Source organism: Erpetoichthys calabaricus, chromosome 7 (assembly GCF_900747795.2).
Source record: "Erpetoichthys calabaricus chromosome 7, fErpCal1.3, whole genome shotgun sequence".
Classification (NCBI taxonomy): Eukaryota; Metazoa; Chordata; class Cladistia; order Polypteriformes; family Polypteridae; genus Erpetoichthys; species Erpetoichthys calabaricus.
The window spans coordinates 24,778,839-24,797,440 of NC_041400.2; the positions used below are offsets into that span (position 1 = coordinate 24,778,839).

At 35.1% G+C, this 18,602-nt stretch overlaps 1 protein-coding gene across 1 annotated transcript in view; it reads right to left on the bottom strand.

Moving 5' to 3' along the window:
• Positions 1–5,428: 5,428 nt before the first annotated feature.
• Positions 5,429–18,602, bottom strand: part of tln1 (talin 1) — a 173,882-nt gene continuing 160,708 nt past the window's right edge. Inside the window, 3 exon segments of the mRNA XM_051930058.1 lie at positions 5,429–5,664; positions 6,428–6,556; positions 13,916–14,098. Coding sequence (XP_051786018.1) covers positions 5,533–5,664; positions 6,428–6,556; positions 13,916–14,098 — 444 coding nt within the window. The 3' untranslated portion in view covers positions 5,429–5,532.

An 18,602-nucleotide genomic window follows, 5' to 3' on the forward strand; every position in this document is an offset into this window, starting at 1 on the left:
CATATCCTGGCAACATAAGGTACAAAGGGGGGGGGGGGGGGGGGGAGAATCCGGACTGTATGACAATATAAACATTTTAACCCTCCAGACCAAAGAATTCTGAAACTGTTCTTGGTAGCACATGCTTTCACAATCAACATTGAAGGCATGCAACAGGATTTCTAATTCACATAATAAAGTAATGATTGCTTAAAATAGAGAACTTTTAACTTTACATAATAAAATGGAAGCTTACTTGACCATGGTCACCAGTGTGATAATGTTCATACAGAACAGTTGTGTTTTAGTTATTTCAGTGCATCATTCTGCAGTGCCAGCAATTAATTCCCATCTACATGTTTCTTTTCTTATGGTCAAAACAGACCGAGGACAACTAGGAATCTTGAGTCCATTGACTGTCTTTTCTTTCAGGTTTTTAACTTTTATTAAATGCTGACAGTTGATCATAAACACGTGGATTGAGATGGCACAGCTATTTACTTCTTGTATACCTTGGTATTTGCGCCTGTTCAAATTACCTTGTTTTCAACAAAAAAAACCCACAACTTAAAATTAACAAAAAAGTTAATTTTCTACTTTTTGGTTTCATTATGATTATCAGATTATTTTGAAGTAAGAATAAAGCCAGCTTCAGGTGTTTTTCTAACATTCACACTATTATTAATCCCAACACTGTATACTGAAAGCTGGCATAATTTGTCTGAATAAACAAAGAGTTCAGTTAACAGCAAAACTGCCACTGTGACCTTGCAGGCCCAGATTGCCCACCACTGTTTTAAATACATTCACTATTTTGGGGGGAGTCGGAGCCTACCCTGATACCAGTGGAACATTTAAGGGTAATTATGCTGAGAATGTTGGTGTTGAAGACTTGGTTAGGTAAACTTTGTACAGAGTTTCTTTCCGTAGTAAAATACAAGTCTAAATCTGATCAATAACTCTGTTCATTGGCCTCCAGGAATAAATTTAGATTCTTATTTCCCCATGAGTGAAGAAACAGCAATGAGAATTTAGTAACAGAAGGTGTTGTTTAGTTAACTGGTACGTTTTATGATCACTAAAGTATTAGCTCAACATTAAAAGACAGCATAAATACACAAAGTAATACGTTAGTATGGACTGTGAAGAGCTGATGCCAACACACAATCCACATATTTTAAATGAGACAGGTTACCAAGGTACTCCATATTTTATTAAATATTGGTGAAGACCAAAATGATTCTAGTGTTACAGGAACAAAGATGTTAGTGGATAACTGCCTTAAATGAAGTTTGCAATTTAACAATTCTGCCATGATTTCCTCTTCTATCAGAAAATGGAGAATAACACTCTTACTGAACTGTCATACAACACATTCAGTTGAGTATAGCAGGTTAATGGAGATGGGGATGTCTACTTAATAAATCTACATTCTCAGAATACTTAGTATAACAAAACCTTTTTCAAAGAGGCACACTAATTTAAATTATGGTACATTCAATGAAGACCTAAAAGTGTGTCACTGCCAAAATAACTCTGGAAAAAATAAATGACAAACAAAAACAAAACACGCACAAAAGGTCTTCATTCAGAAATTGCATGCAGCCATAGACAACATTATTGGATACAGTGGTCACAGCATTATATTATTTTGCAGATTCTTTGTAGCAGCCAGGATGGGGATTTTTGTAAAGATAAACGGAATGGAGTTTAGTTTTATGAACAGCAAGGTTCTGAGAAAAAAAGGTTCACTTCTAGTAGGATGATTTCAAAAACAAAGCAATGGTAACAAATAAGTGGTTCAGGAAAGAGAAAGTAAAGGCCCCTGAAAGGGCTGAATACAACAGACAATTCTGAAGATTAGAATTACTAGGCATTCACCAGCCAACCTGAAAGATCTTTCAGTGGACTTCCATTTTACATACTGTATTAAATTAAGGATGATGGCTTTTATTATTCCAAAACTGGCTTTTCTAAGTTATTGAATTCAGAGCAGTGAAGAATTAGAAGGAGACGTCTTTCTTCCTTGATCAGTGAAGTAAATTTGTACTTTTAATGCACTTCAGTGCATTCTATAGGCTATATAAAAATTTGGAGAGTAATTTTAACAACAGAACCATACACAACATACCTATTGTCAATTTCTTGTCAAATGTATGTTTAACATTTTGTAGCGTAGGCTTATGGAGTGTTTAACTATAGCTGCTTATATACTTGCACCACCAGATTCAGGGACAGTTTTCACCATTAGGTCATAAGGCTCTCACTAACACCACAGTTGTACTGCAATATGCAGACATATTTTTTTTCCTTCTAATTATACCATTTGATGTTGTATTTAATGTTTGGTGTTGTATTTTTCATTTTCTGCTTGATCTACTTGTCATAATTATTCGGTACAGAGACAAGAAAGAAAGAATTTTATGGTTTTGTGTATACACAACAATAAATTTGTATTTTGAAGATGCTGGACCACTACATGGAATTACTAACCATGAAGCAATTACTGTTTTAGTGCAAAGAAAATGCAGAGTTGCAGAAAAGTTCCTATTGTAGTCACCCTGCTAGTTCCATTTTAAATGTTAGTCCCCCCTCAAGTGTTGGCACTATAAGCCACAATTTACAAATTCATCTGCCAAAGCTCACTGCTCCAAAAACCAGACATATAATATGACTCAGTTAATTTGATACATTTCAAAAGCTTTTTACATTGTAAATGTAGAGATGCAAACATACAGTATGCCCATACACAATATAATTAGGTTTCATGAGATGTAATAATGGATTTGTCATCATTTTAATATGACAGCACATTTACCTGTCAGCAGGTGTATCTGAGACATTAACTTTGAGTTTGTGTCTCTAATTATTAATTAAATAAAAGGGCACTGTGTATTTTAAGAGGTATTTATTTCTGAAGGAAGACATGTTTAGAGGTCATGATTCTATAAGAAAACTGTCAGCAAGTGGTGATGAACTGAATGATGAATATCATAATGAATTTTTCATCATCTGCTAGGGCTAGGCATGTTATATATATATATATATATATATATATATATATATATATATATATATATATATATATATATATATATATATAGACACAAATGCATACATTTGTGACATTCTCCACAAGTAAAAAGACTACACTTCTAAAATGAAATGAATACAACAACATGATTCAGATTAGGCTTTGAAGAAAGTCCCACTAGTGACCAGTAAGAATGGACAAGAAAAAGGAATATCTCAAATAAATGGAAATTGGTTACAAAAACACAGAAAGATAAGAGCAGTTACAAAATGCAAATTATAATTTATGTGCTCAGTATAAGCTTACAAATAAAAACACAAAAATTTCAAAATATAGTAAAACTAATAAAGCACATGGGTTACACCTTGAAATAATATATTGTATGCAAGAATATGTGAAAGCAAGTTTATTAACCATATTAATTTTCAATAAACACAAAGTCCACATTTTAATGGGAGGAAGGAGGTTTCCATAGTGAGTTTATAGACTAAAAAAAGAAGGCAAAAATATGAAAACTGTGTACAATAAATGAATTATCTGTCACACTTGTGTGAGAAGAGGCAGCACAGATAAAAAAAAATTCGTGAACACTGCAGGCTTTTCAGTGTTTTTATAAGCTGAATATATTTCACAAAAGGCTATACATGTAGAATTAACAAAAAAAAAAAAAAACAACATGTGTAACAGATCAGTGACAATGTATTTTAAAAGCCAAATTATGTGACCCTTGTTCAGTTAAACATCTTGATAAGTGCACTTATAGACCAACAAGTTAGTAGCTACATAACAAAGAATTTAAAAGATACGTATGTAGGCACTTTATGCATTGATATGTTGAAAACACAGTTACATACCGAGGCTAGATCAGTAAAAAAACAAAGACATGTTTTAACATTTGAGCTTTAAGTGACAGTTGAGCTTTAAGGAAGATTCATTTATCAATATCAGACACTCAATTCAACCAAGGTATTCTTATCTTTGTTCATTTAATAATTAATACTAAGTTTAAGGCTACTTATTATAAGTAACAAAATACAATATTAAAGAGAATTAGGTGAAACCAGAATCCCAGGACATTCTGTAGACCACATAGTTACAGCAAAAGACAGGCGTCATTGCTTTGGAGAGCTCTGTTCCACTAAACCTCACCAGTGTGCTCAATAAGGTGGCTGACTCCAAGATAAATAAAAGGGTACAGCAAAGTTTAAAAAGTAATATTAAAAATTGGCTGCTTACCATACTATTTAACGATAACAAGAACACAAATTTAGACAAAAGTTTCAGTGTTTATACAAGGTTTTCCTCATCCCACCAAGCTAATTTAATATTTGAAAGATAGAATTTTCTTTTCATTAACAGCCTGGTAATTAAATGTTTAAATGGAAAAAATATAGCATTTTTGTATTTCAGAAACCATACTGTAAAGCTCTCTTTCATATTATTACCCAAAACTTACAAATTAATCCCACTGCATGTACCTGTATGAACATGAACATTACAAAAGAATGAAAAAAAAAAAAAAACAAAACAAAATACAAAAAGTGTTATAATTGAACATTTACACAAGGCTTAAAAGGAAAGCTACTGCTATTACAAGTTTCTTTTTTCTGTTTAAATAATGATATGCAAAACTTCTGTGAATTAATTTTTCTTTATAAATGATGAAATTTTCATTGCACATTTGACCCTTTCCATGTCTGTTCATTGCAGCAACGTGGCTTGGGATGTAAAGACCTCTTTAGTCTTAGTCTTCCCATACACCTTGCATTCTAACATCTTTGGAATATTCACACACAAATAAAACTGAACTCCACAGATACAGACTACGGAGTGTGTAATACTCTATTTACCTGGCTTTTTCTAATTAAGAACTGCAATTCTATTTTGGTCCAGCAGGTGGTACTACATAATTTTGCCATTAAATAGAAGCACCTCCTTATGGTAGACTGCAGTTCATAATCAGGCTGTAGAAAAATGTAAATTTATACTCTTGAATGTGTTGCAACAATTAAATATATTAGTTATAATACAATAATAGTTTTACAAGAAATGAGCGCATCATACTTTAAGAAAAATGCATCAGAAACAGAACATGCAAATTAAAGCAGAGTAAATTCTAACACAGATTATTAGTCTGGCAATTTATATGATGATTTCAACAAGAAAGATAATAGACTGGAGTAATTTAAAAGAAATTCACTGCATATATAAGTACAAAGTAGGAAGGATGAGCTCCTCACAGTGATAGTGCTCAACTATGACGATGCATATTTGCAAGTTAGCATTTTATAACAATAATTCTTTAATTCTTGTAAAAATAGATATACTTTGCTCTGTTCTTTAACCAATTGTAATGCATAGAAACATCTCAATCTTCTTTTTGTATAAAACATTACATTTAGTACTTATTCTTGATTTTTATTTTTTTTAAACTTCAAAGTACTGTACATGTCCTAACTGAGAAGCTAGGTCACAGACATTTCTCTAAATATATAAATACATGGCAGGAGTGTAGTTGTTCAGTTCTGTCCATCCTCCCTGAGCTCAGAAGGCAGGAACTTGTATTGTTGTTGTCTGATCATTGCCAGCTTCTTTCGAGCCTCCTCAAGTTCTCTCTCCTTACGCAGCATTTCTTCTTGAGCAGCAATTATCTACGCAAAGGATGTGCAAAAATAAGATGTCAGTAAATACTATTATCTATGAGATAAATAAATTAAGGGCCTCTGTTCACACAGTTTACAAATTTTCTCTTCTTACATTAATGTCTAATGTTTTAATAACTATTAACATCCATCCATTTTCCAACCCGCTGAATCCGAACACAGGGTCACGGGGGTCTGCTGGAGCCAATCCCAGCCAACACAGGGCACAAGGCAGGGAACCAATCCCGGGCAGGGTGCCAACCCACCGCAGAACTATTAACATGGTTTATATTATTACAGGCCCACTTCTACATGATAATATATGCTACATGATATAAGTAGAACAATAGCAGTCTACTATGTAATCAAGCAACTAATGATACAGTTTGAGACAGTTTACAACTATACCTCTGATGCAAATGTTTACATTTTGAAAGGAAAACAGGGAACAAAATGATAACAAACAACATTTCAAATGGGTTACTAACTGCAACTGCATCAAAATGCTGTACTAGGTAAAGAAATTGAATACAATTTAACAACATCATGGGGTCACTCCCAAAGCAACACGGCTCCTGTTAGATTTGTACTTTGTACATATAAGTGAATGGAATATTTTGCATCATAGATTTCTTTAAAATTTTAATTTTTTTGTTCAATGGTAGTTTTGTTTTCATCTCTTTTTATTATAATCATTTCTGCAGTCATGAGGGAGCAACTTAAAATATAAGGTGTTTTTTTTTTTTTAAAATAAATATAATTTTAAACTCACCTGAGCAATGCCTCCAACCATCTTGCTTTTCACAATAACGCTGGCATCCTCATCATGTGCATCAAATGCAGCTTTTTGTGCTGCCTTTACCAGGTTATCAGAGGCCCTTTTCACTGCATTCCCAGCAGCCTGGAAAAAAATTAATTAGTTAAATATCAAGATGTTTTGCTTCAATTTCTCTTCTAAAAAGTAAAGATCGCATGATGATACTCTAACTTTACTGAAAGTAGCCTTACTGGGCCAACAATATAAAATCCACAAAGAAAGGTCATAAAACCTATAATATTTCAAATCACACTCTAAAATTAAATAACCTTTATCCTTTATTTAAAAAAAAACTCTATCCTTTATTAATATATAAAGATGTAGATTATTTCAGTCAGCTTCACTGAATTGGTCTGGTATAACTAAGTGCGTGCCCTTCAATGGACTAATGCTGTTTATACATTGCACACACTGGCTGGTATAGACACTAACACAGCTGACCTTGAATTTCATTTGAAAATGGAGTACTAGGGTGTTGTACCGTGTTAGCCATTATGAATGTAGAGAAAAGCCAAGCAAAATGACACCTTTTATTGGCTAACTAGAAAGATTACAATATGCAAGCTTTCGAGGCAACTCAGGCCCCTTCTTCAGGCAAGATGTAATTTACATCTACATCTTTACATCTTGCCTGAAGAAGGGGCCTGAGTTGCCTCGAAAGCTTGCATATTGTAATCTTTCTAGTTAGCCAATAAAAGGTGTCATTTTGCTTGGCTTTTCTCTACATTTGAAAATGGATGAAAGGAATAATACTGGTTCAGAACAGAGACAAGCTGGAATACGCAGATTCTATCAAACATCTTTACCTTGTTCAATAATCGATTAGCTGTTCTCAGCCACTTAAAATATATGACAGCCACTGCTGGAAGTGCATACTGTCCTTCAGATGTTTCATACAGTTTATAGTTATTCCATAAACTTTCAACTGACTGGAATTAGTTTTACCTCAAAGTTCTAAATAATGTGTACATTGAGCGGCAAGTGTTCTGCAATTCTTTACTACAGGCTTGTCTACTTAAAATTTCTTTGAGGGGAAGAAGGGAACAAATGTAGCAAAGATAAAAGAAGTGAAGGAAAAGGGAGGGTTTTAAAAAGCAGCTATTTGAAAAAGATAAAGCAAGAGATTCAAAGTGAATGGGTCATCAAGTCCTGGAGAAACATATAACCAATTTTGAGAATGAGCTTAGTTTCTACTGGTTTTCTTTGAAAGGAGTCTTTGAAACCCTGATAAGTAACAAACAAAATGATCACTGAACCTATGATCAAGCAATGTGAAAAGTTTCACAGTAGTCTTTGTAAGGTTTTTAACCCTTCAAACACTTTAAAATAATCTGCAAACCGTACTCCTGTATTAACGGATGGCAAGACATTTTCTACATGAAAGCGAGCAAATAAGAGTAAACAAGATTTGTGAACTAGCAACAGGTCCTTTGCTTTATTTATCTCCAGTGAGACCAGATACAATTATATTGTTGGTGACATATTTGCAAGTGTCTCTTGTTACAGCATAAAGTGCCAAGCAGAGAAGGTGGATCTCTGCAGGACATGAAATCTGTAAACTTTAAATGGCTGGTCAAAAAAATGAAAAATGGTGGATTTGTAAAAAAACATTCTGTGAAAGGAACAGTCTAGAAGTTGGGAAATTTTGTTTATATTTTGTTTAATGACTAGTGGTAGAGATGGAGTGTTAGGGTGGAAAGGGAACAGGTGTGGGGATAGAGGTTTTATTACTGGGTGTGTGTCGTGAGGACTACTCCAGGCTTGGCTTGGCTTTCAACAAAAGAAAAACTAAAACTTCTACACATGTAAGAGGTACTCATTTTGTATGTTGAATTATGAAAGTTAAATTCATTGCTTTAAAGGCAGCAGAGTCTGAGGGCATGTGTAAAATTATGAGGCTTTTTACTGTAATGGTGATATATGAAGTCAGTTTTAAATCCTGGAAAGATGACAGACAGACTAATGTCCATAGGTGGTGGAAACGTAGTAAATACATTAGTGGGGGAACCTGGGTGATGGATGGAAATTGGTAAAATTGTTAATGGTGGTGAGAAGGCAGCACCAAAACAATTGTCGATATATCTTTTGTACAGCTCAAGTATCTTTGATAAAAGTGGCCAACAAACACAAAAGCACTTGGATGCCTGTGAAAAGGCATGTGATCCTGAAACCAAAAGCCAACACAAAGGCACTAGCCTTTTAAAAATGAAGGTAGACCTTCAATCTGTTCTGGGTATTATGCTGTCAGGAAAAGCTGAAATGTAACTTGTGCGATTGTTGCATACAGAAACAAACAACAGAATGTCCAGGATTGGATGTTTTTAGGAAGTTCCTTTAAAGCCTCTGAAACATAAAGGTCCTTCTGCCAGACTACCACCACTCCATCTTTGTCAGCTGGTTTGTTGACAACACCATCTCAGTTGTCTGCTGGTGGGCCTGTGTTTTCTGGGATCAGAATGTTTACTGGGAACTTGGATAGAACACTGCCTAATGGAGTAATCAACAGATGTAAAATATACAGCTGGCTAGCTTAAGAAACTTAATGGTGTCAGTGATGGGGTTACTCTATCAGTATTGGGCTTTCCTGCAAAATGTGCTGTGAGGTGAGTTATTTAGAAAAAGCACTTAAGGTCAATGTAGAGTGATTGCTTATCCAAGTTTTTGGCACCGGTACAAAATGTAGGTATTTGCTGAACAGTAATAATTCATCCTGTGAAGAGGAGGCCAGATCATTTAATGACTACAAGAGGTTTTTTTTTAAATTTTATTTTTATATTTTAATTTAGATTTTCTTCATCTACCTCTGCACATTAGAACTTTGTTGTTCACACAGAAAGCACAGAATGTTTGCTAGGTGGTTTGATTACTTTACTACTTGTAAAGAGTAAAGCAAGAATATGGGACTAACTAGGAGACCCCTTATTGGCCAATGAATGTTCCACAAATGATAGCATTGCTTTTCTAGAATATTATGTTTATGTTCTAATAGTTTATGAATAAGGAAATTAACTGCAAAGTGAATAAGTAAGCACAGCTTTCCAAACTGAGAAACTGCAAAATCAAATGTCTGAATGTGTGGTGAAGCATTTTAAACACCTCATTAAATGACTGGAGGTGAACAGGATTGAATATGGGGGGGTTGGGATCAAAAATGACTTGAAGAACAACATGGGCACCACAGAACAATTTGAAGTCATGCATCAGATATAATGAACAAGCATAATTTTTAGTATTTTCTGTTAAAATTGAAGATACAAACTATTTAAAACCCTTTTTTTCAATATACTCGGAAGAAACACCCTTTTAATATACAAGATAACGAGTTTCAAGTAACACAGGTTTAATGGTAACTTGCACACACCTTTGTTCTAATCATGTTAGACAATCCTAAACACTATTTCCATTTTTGGAAGAAACATCAAGTAAAATACTTACTGGCACCCAGCTTTCCTTGCAAACATTAAGTTAACTTCAGGCAACACCACTACAATATACAAACTGCTCTCCACCCTGGTGAAAACGTCTGCAAAAAACATGTGACTGCATATATTGTGGCCTACTGCTGACCATTACTTGGACCTTGCTTTGCTGGCACTTTGTTAGACACACTGTATCTCTCACCATTAATCAAATCAACAGACTTCTACAGAGAATGCAGCACTGTGCCAAGTGACTTGGCAAACTAAAACAAAAGTCTTGTCTATTAAAGCATTTCTTTAAATGGTAAGGTTAACTGAAAAGAAAAAACCTCATAATGATTCATGACTTAGGGAACACTAACACAATTAATCTTTAGCAGTCATTTGGCACAGTTTACATGCTTGTTCATTTTTACCTTTTCTGGTTTTTACAGTAATAGACTATGACGTTAGAAAATGAGAACAAACTGAGATTACTTAATGGCGCTTCTGGACTGAAGTTTAATTGGAAAAGTAATATTCTTGGTCTGTCAAATTTTAAAGACCTGGTGCAAAGCCAAACCATGTAGCACTCTCGTGAGATGTACAGTAAGGTAGAATAAGAAACAGAGTCATTATCACTATGGTCATTATACAGCATATTGTACAAAGTGTAAAATGCTTAAAATTATGCAGTATGCTCAATTTAATTACTTTACACCAACAGCAATGCAGCTTTAAAAATGGTTTACTTTCACAAACCATTTAGGTAAAGATTCTTGATAAACAGCGAACCAATCTAAGTAATACAAAATATTAAGCATGAGACATGACCACACATTTATCTGATGACAAACCTAAAGTCAAGAAGAACAAACTGGCTAAATCTAACCCAGCAAATCTCCAGCCTCACATTTTTAAATCATTTTGTGCAATTAGTCACGTATTGACCAAAGAAAATCTGTTAGTTTATTTAAAAAAAAAAAAAAAAAAAAAGTCAATTTTTCATGTAAAGGCAAAGTTCACAATCCTGCTGGGCAGTGTAACAGAACACTCTTTTGGGACCTGGGTACATCTTCACATACACATCTCTCATCTCTATCCTACCCCCTTTTTAATCTTCTGTGTGCTCTATTTAATAGTGCCTTCTTAAATAAAGATGGTAATATACAGTAGTATAAATAAATTACAAGTATATATTTGAATGTTGAATTTCCAATTCAAATAATCCTAACATGAAACCAACACTGTGTTTAATCTATGCCACTATAATAAATATTTGTAATTAAAATCCTAGTTTACAGTTTCAGGGGATAGTCTTGAAATGTACTGCAGAAATCATGTGGAACATTATTACAGGTTCAAAACAGCTGCTACAAACACTTTTTTGAGTTAAGCCACAGCTCTTAGAGGCAGAGAACTCCACATAGCATACAGGGTCAATCAGAAATTAATCTGGTTTCTGGAATGACAAGACACAGAATTCAGTTTAGGTTATTAGCAACCTGAAGATCCTGTGAAGCATGTTGATACTCTTTTTGCTTCTGCCACAGGGAATATCAAATATATGCATGATATTGTAAGTAACTGTGCTATAAGCACTGTCCAGGAATTTGAACAAGGGTTTAGAAGCAAAGATAAAATGTCAAGTTTTCGGAAAAGGTTCAATAAAAAAAAAATCTTTAAAGTAAAACATTCCATGAAACTCAGACCAGAAAATGTAGAACATTCTGATTGGCTGGTGATGCAGCTTGTTTTAGAATCTGACACATACTACTGTCCTCAAACAGGTCCATAATATTGTGACTAGAATGTGTTACCATAACTTTGGATAAAAATAGAAAGACAGCTAATCCAGAGGCAGCAGCTGTCCTCATGACAATTTTTTATCCAACAATAGTAATAAATACTTTTCATCTTCTCAAAAGAACCCTATTTTACTGTTTGTTTTTTTGCCATATCCGATTTTAATAGTAAATTATTATAATATTTATATGCATTTAAAAATCTGCATTAAGTGTACAACAGGTAAGACTATTTTATGTTCAGCTTCAAACACACTGTAAAACAAAATCACTTGCATTTCACTTCAGTGGACTGCAGAATAAGGCCCTCTCATTAGCTGGCATATACAGTACAGTGTTAAGCATGAATATGTTACTTCTTTGACAAAATAAAAATGAAAAAGCAAACTTATTATAGTAACACCTTGTGGTGTGCCCGTCTGTGGTATATCTGAAGTTTTGTAGAATAAATGCTTTTAGGAAAAAGAAAAAAAAAAAAAAAAAAAAAATCACACTTTTATTCTTATTTAAAAATAAGAGATTATTCTCTTCATCTCTGACAGGCAGAGCACCAATTTGTTTGGCTTTATTAGATATTTAAAAAATCAACATGTGGCTTACAGCACAATGTAAATGATAAAACCAAAACCATGTAAAATAATGTATTCCAAATGTACTCTTTCACGTGAATATAATTCTCTTTTTTTAGAGTAGTGTAGTGTTGATGGTCTTGAATTCCCTAAAATTAGGAGTTGAAAATGGTGGTAGTTTTTTTTTAATGATGGATAGATATTCTACTGGTCGTAGTGGGTGACAGCATGAAGGGATGAATTATTAAGACAGTGTGTTGAGCTTAGGTTCTGACCAGCCAGGCTCTTAGACCCAACATTAATTCCAAAGTTGTAGATGACTCACCACAGTTATAGATGACCACCATAGTTGTAGCCTACCAGAGGCTGTTCATCCTGGAATCCACATAAGAACTTGATTCAGCTTGCATGCATTAATGGTAATTACATGCACCGTATTTTACAAGTACTAACGACGTATAAAGCAATCCAAAATGTTCCAGGTTTCCCACTATCTTGTCTCTAACAGGTTTTGATCTTTTTGCATATAGCAGTTACACTTTTGGTTTCTTTTCAGTACTGATGTCCGAGATTGTTGATTGCTTGCAGTTCTCAATATGTTATACATAATCCTTCTGTACGTTTTATCAAGCCATAGTAAGTGGTGAGATTAGACGATGACAAACTATATTTACAGTAAAACAGCTGCTGCATTTCTTTAATTTTCTACAATACTGCCAGATCAACAAACACTAGCCTTGCTTACTATCAACTTACATGTTTTTATTTATTTATTTATTTTTAATTTTTATGATTAAAAATATCAAGGTATAAACTGATTAATAGATTGTGCATAAAAATAGCTGAGTGCAGTCAGTACCTTACTGATTAGTGCATCCTTACTAAGCTCATGTACATTTAAAAGAAGAGTTCATGTATCCCAGTATACAAGTGCGGCTCATCTAGGAACAAAGTGAAGTCAACAGATCACTTAAGAAGAGCAATAAAATATAAGAATGAATGGATATGGTATAAGGCTCTAATGTGAAAGTAAGGGCAAGTGGTAAGATTACGGTGACAATTTGGTTATTTAGACAAATATTGGATTTCCTTTATTTTTTTTGTGATTTACCCTCTCTGTATTCATGTACTGATATTAACAAAACATTGTTTCATACACTCTGGTCTGGTGCTATTGCTATAAATTGTAATATCTAAATACGTATACTGTAGTACATCAAAATAAATACTATTAAAGAATACTTAACATGCATAATCAGAATAAAATATTGACTGATAAATGAAGGACTAAACACAGTAAGTCATTTCTATATTAATTTCTATTTTATGTACTCATTCTAGTAAACATGTTATTGTATCCATGTATGAGTTTGTCTAGTACATTGTTAATACCAAACTCTGTGAAAGAGGTTTTTATAAAATAAAGATACACTGCCTGATAAAAACATACAGTAGTGTCCAAACATCTTTTACTAAAATGGCATGAGCCAGCTTTTAAAAGTTTTGAGAACCAGCACGTGTGCTAACATCAGACGTAACGGCATGAATCAATCCTGGACAAGGGCACCACACAGGAGTAATATATAACTAACTATGAAGTTCAGTACAATATTTTAAAATACATGACTGTATTATCCTGAGGACGTTCCACAAATATGTAATTCTCCATACCTGTAGTCTCTTCATTGCCTCAGAATCTTGGTCAGCCTTCACTTTGCAAGCAACCAGAAGTTGAGCTGTTGATGCTGCCACCTGTTTGGCCGACGAAATAAGTTTCTCTTCACTTGCGTGACCTTGCACAGCAGAGTTAGCTGCTTCACAAAGATTGTTTGTGGCTGCAGCAACCATTCGAGCCTGCAGAGAAAAAAAGCAGTTCATTTGAGTCATGCTCATTTAAATGATCTTCAGTTGAAATTAAATTAGAAATTAATACTAACAATTAAAAGTAACATCCAGTAACTACTAGAAATTCTTGATAGGACTACTTGCAAGTCTCTGAACACAGCAAGGCAAAAAATTGCCTGCTATAAACGGTCACTACCCAGTACTTTATACACGAATTTCTTCAATTCAGGCCTGTGGTATGTTTTTTTTCCCCTTTAGTGGTTTTTCCATTATGAAAAACCAGAAAAGGAAAAGTGCTGTAGAGGGTTTATTTTTTTGTTCTTCAGAATCATGACTTGTTGTATGGCCACTGTTTCTTTTACACTGCTTAAGATGCAGACACAAAAATTACACAAAAGGTGGGGAATTGTAATTTTGTATCTAAAGGGTACATCAAACTACAGCATCCACAAAACTGCTGTTGCAGCAGTCTGTATGCTATTCTATTAGGAGAGGATCTGGACCTTAAGGGAAGCAGGATCATCAGGAAAGCCAGCCATCCTCCATAGTCACCTTTCCTCTTCTTGTATTCTTGCAAACTGTTCAGTGCTATTAAAACTTGAACAGGTAGATTAAGGGGTAGTTTCTTCATTATAAAGCCATTTAAAAGTCTTTCATAATGCCAACTTCAAGTGTTTTTTTCATATATATTGTTTGTACACACATATGTCTGATGTTGTGTTTAATGTATTGAACTGTATTTATTGAAGCTATAATTTACTTTTACTTTCAAAGAGCTACAAAGACAAATACAGCAAAAATACCCTCACGCATACTGCAGTGTACCGTATACCTAAGGCTTCCAACAAAAAAGAAAATTTCCAAGACAGACAGCAAATTTACTTTGTGAACAAGTGCCATATCGAAGTGTCTTGGCATCCTTCCATTCAGGAGGTCCTTTATCAAAAATGTCCTACTCACAAGCGGTCATCTGTCCTGGATCCAAGATAGGCACTTATGGCATATAAAATTTAACATTACAATCAACAGTGTACCCCGGCTGGCCAGCTGTCTCCTAAATCTTTTTCTAACACTCACCGGGAACCTGGTCATCTTTTTTGGTGAGACCCATTCTTTTCATATCCTATGATGCCACTTCTGACCATGAGTTATTTTAGGCTTCAACCTGTCTACCTCCATCTTGGTGCAATACTTCATCCAATCGTCTTCTGCCTTCTGCCTCCTCAGCACAACACCAATTGCCTATACAAGTTTTCAAGTTCAGCCTTCATTGGCCACACCTCACTCTCACAGAGCATACTACTCCTTGCACAGGTTCATGAACCTTTTCCCTTCAATGCTTGATGCTCCTTTAGAAGTCAAAATATGGTACAAGTCCTGGAATTCCTTCCATGCACTTCGCACCCTCACTACCATTGTCATGGCCCTACTCTGTCTGCTCTCAACAAGTCAGCTAAGCAGCAAAAATTCTGTACTTTCTCCAAAACACATCAAATGTCAGTCTCTAAATTTACACTTACCACATTAGCATCCTGCACCCATCTCACGAACTTTCTACAAAGAAAGGTTTCACTTGTCACCAGCAGACTACCCTCCACACCAGTACATCTTTTACACACCCACTTACAATAACCTGTATATTGGATTGAGTTTCTCCCAACATCTCCTCTGCACATACTGTATATAGCCAAGGACCAGCTCTTCAATGCCTAGTCTCCAACTGTCATCTTGTTTTTTTTCTACATTTAGTGTAGAATCCCAATTATCCACACCCTGACTTATCGAGGATCTGCATTATCCGAAGTGAACCTGTAAGTGTAATAAACTACTTTTCTTATAATTCATAAAAGCTTTTCCCTGGATACTGTACCAAGCAGGTAAATACTATACTTTTAATCTCAGCTGTACCGAGCAAGTGGTCAAGGAGCTTGTTACTGTAGGCGTGATTCACTCAGCCCTCCCCAACTGCACTCCTCAGCTATCGTCAGTGTGTTGGTAGCATTGGCCATGTATACATACTCTACTGTTTCAATTACTGAAGATTTTTTTATTGTTTATACATTTCAAAGGGCTGCATTGAACTGCTTGACCTACATCCATCAGCTGCACACAGCCCATCTCTGATCACTATGAGTGGTACACATCCCTGGTCACCTCAGCAGATCTCTCTGTCATCCCCCACCTTCTCTGCGCAGCATTGCTACTATAGCGGCCCTCTGTTTTATCTGAGGTAACATCAGTCCACATTACCTTAGATAATCAGGGTTTTACTATATTTTGAGGACTTTCACTTCTAAAATAGCTTTCTAATTCAGTGAATTCCTGTTCAATGCCTCTTTGCTTTTTGCCATATAAGAGCTCTAATGGCAATCAATGTACTTGTCTGATCACGGCTTCCATCACTATTGTAAAAGTAATACACTCAAAACAGAATCCCAAGTGTATCTTCACTGCACCTTTACCTCAAAACACTCACTATCTCCATCTGTAGGCCTGACCATGTCAGGCTTCTTCATACCTTGACATAAATACAGATACTAGCTATTCATCCATACAGCTCAGCACCTCTAACAGCATGTAGCAAAACACCACCTCTAGATCTGTAGATGCATAATGCAGCTTCCTTCCTCTTGCCTGATGATTTTCTTGCAACTGACTGTTAGTAAAGGCTGCATCTGTTGTTCTTTTCCCGTGGGAAGAATTAAACCAAACTACTTTCAATAACTTTCAACTGATCCTTTATTCTTTTCTCTAGAACTCCCTGAACAACCTAATTACGTGCTCCAAAAGCTTGATCTCTCATCTTTTCTTTTCTAAGAGGACTGATTTAGGAACATTTATGTTAGGTAGAATGCCCAGTGGGACTGGGTGGTCTTTTGGCCTTGGAAGCCCTACAGATTTCGTTTTTTCTCTAGCCTATCTGGAGTTTTTTTTGTTTATTTCTGTCCTCCCAGCCATTTGACCTTACCTTGTTTTGTTGTTACATATTCTTTCATATATTTCCCAAGCTTAACTGTTTCTTTTCTTGTAACTTTCTCTTTGTCATCTTGTAAAGCACTTTGAGCTACACTGTTATATGAAAATGTGCTGTATAAATAAATGTTGTTCTAGAACTTCAAGACCCGCTAATGCCTTTAAAATTTCTAACACCACTCCAGGTGGGCCCACGGTGTTACTTACCTTTAGCTTCTTTATGACTTCCTCATTTGAAACCGTTTGCGTTTGTCAACAACAAACTTCATTACTCCATTCCTTTTCCTTATTAAACAACTTCTCTATATACTTCTTCCAGGTATCTTTGATTTCATTACTATCATTTCACAAAAACTACATTCTCTTCTCCTTTTGTTTCATGATCCAGAACACATTTATCTTTCCTTCCTCATTCTGCCCCTCACATGTAAACTTCCACCTCTTGGGTTCTTGTATTTTCACTACAGATTTTCTAGCATTTTCTTATAGATCATTATTATTTTCTGCCACTCCTTAGAACATCTTGTTCTCCTCAAAGCTTCTCTACATAAGCACTTTCTGCCTCCATGTCTTCGTGTGTGTCTCTGTTACTCCACTGTCCAACAGCAGATTTTTTCTGTTGTTTTCAACCTGATGTTTTTCTTAGCTGAAAACTTGCAATTCACACCTCATGCTTCTGAAACTTCACTTGCTCTAGCTACCAATGTCTCAGCAAATTTACTTTTCACACTGTACTTTGCACTCCACCTACATACCTCTCTTACTTTTCTCTATGCCCACTTAGTAAAAGACCTCCCAAAACAAAATAATGTTGAAATTTTAAATAAAACAGAACTTTCTCCAGAGATCACATTCACATTTTTCAGCATGTGTCTATTGCCTCCTGTCATGCTCCTTATGTCACCAGATTCAAGGTCACCATGTTGTTGTTCTTCTTAAACATGGTGTTGCACAAAACCACTTTCATTACATTACCAACTCCAGTATCCTCTCATCCTCAACATTGCTTATACCGAAGCTAAAGTCCTCATGAACTTCCTCATAATCATCATTACTCACCCTAACATGCCCATTCAGATTGCTGCCAAGTACAGTCTCCTCCCACAAGGCACAGACATCACCCTCATCAACCTGACCCAAAACTTACTGTATGTTCCTATTAGTTACTTCTACCAACTTGTGGGACATATGCTGAAAATATATTCAGTTGTTTACCAACAACTACATCAAGCTCATTCACACTCGTTGCCTCCACCACTTTGTCTGCCCAAGTTTCAGACACAAACACATCAAATCCATCATTGCCATCACTTGTTCCCTGTCAGTTAAACTTATACCTCCAACCATTCAGACACTTTTAATTTACCTTGCCACTTTGTCTACTCATATCTACTCTCCTTCAGTTTAGCACTTCTTTCATCCAATTTTCCCATCATACCCCTAAAATTTCAAGATGTAATCCTCATATTATCTCCTTCAGACATTTTTCTACCAAACCAGAAAAAAAAATCCAAGGAATTTGACACTTAGGAACAAATTC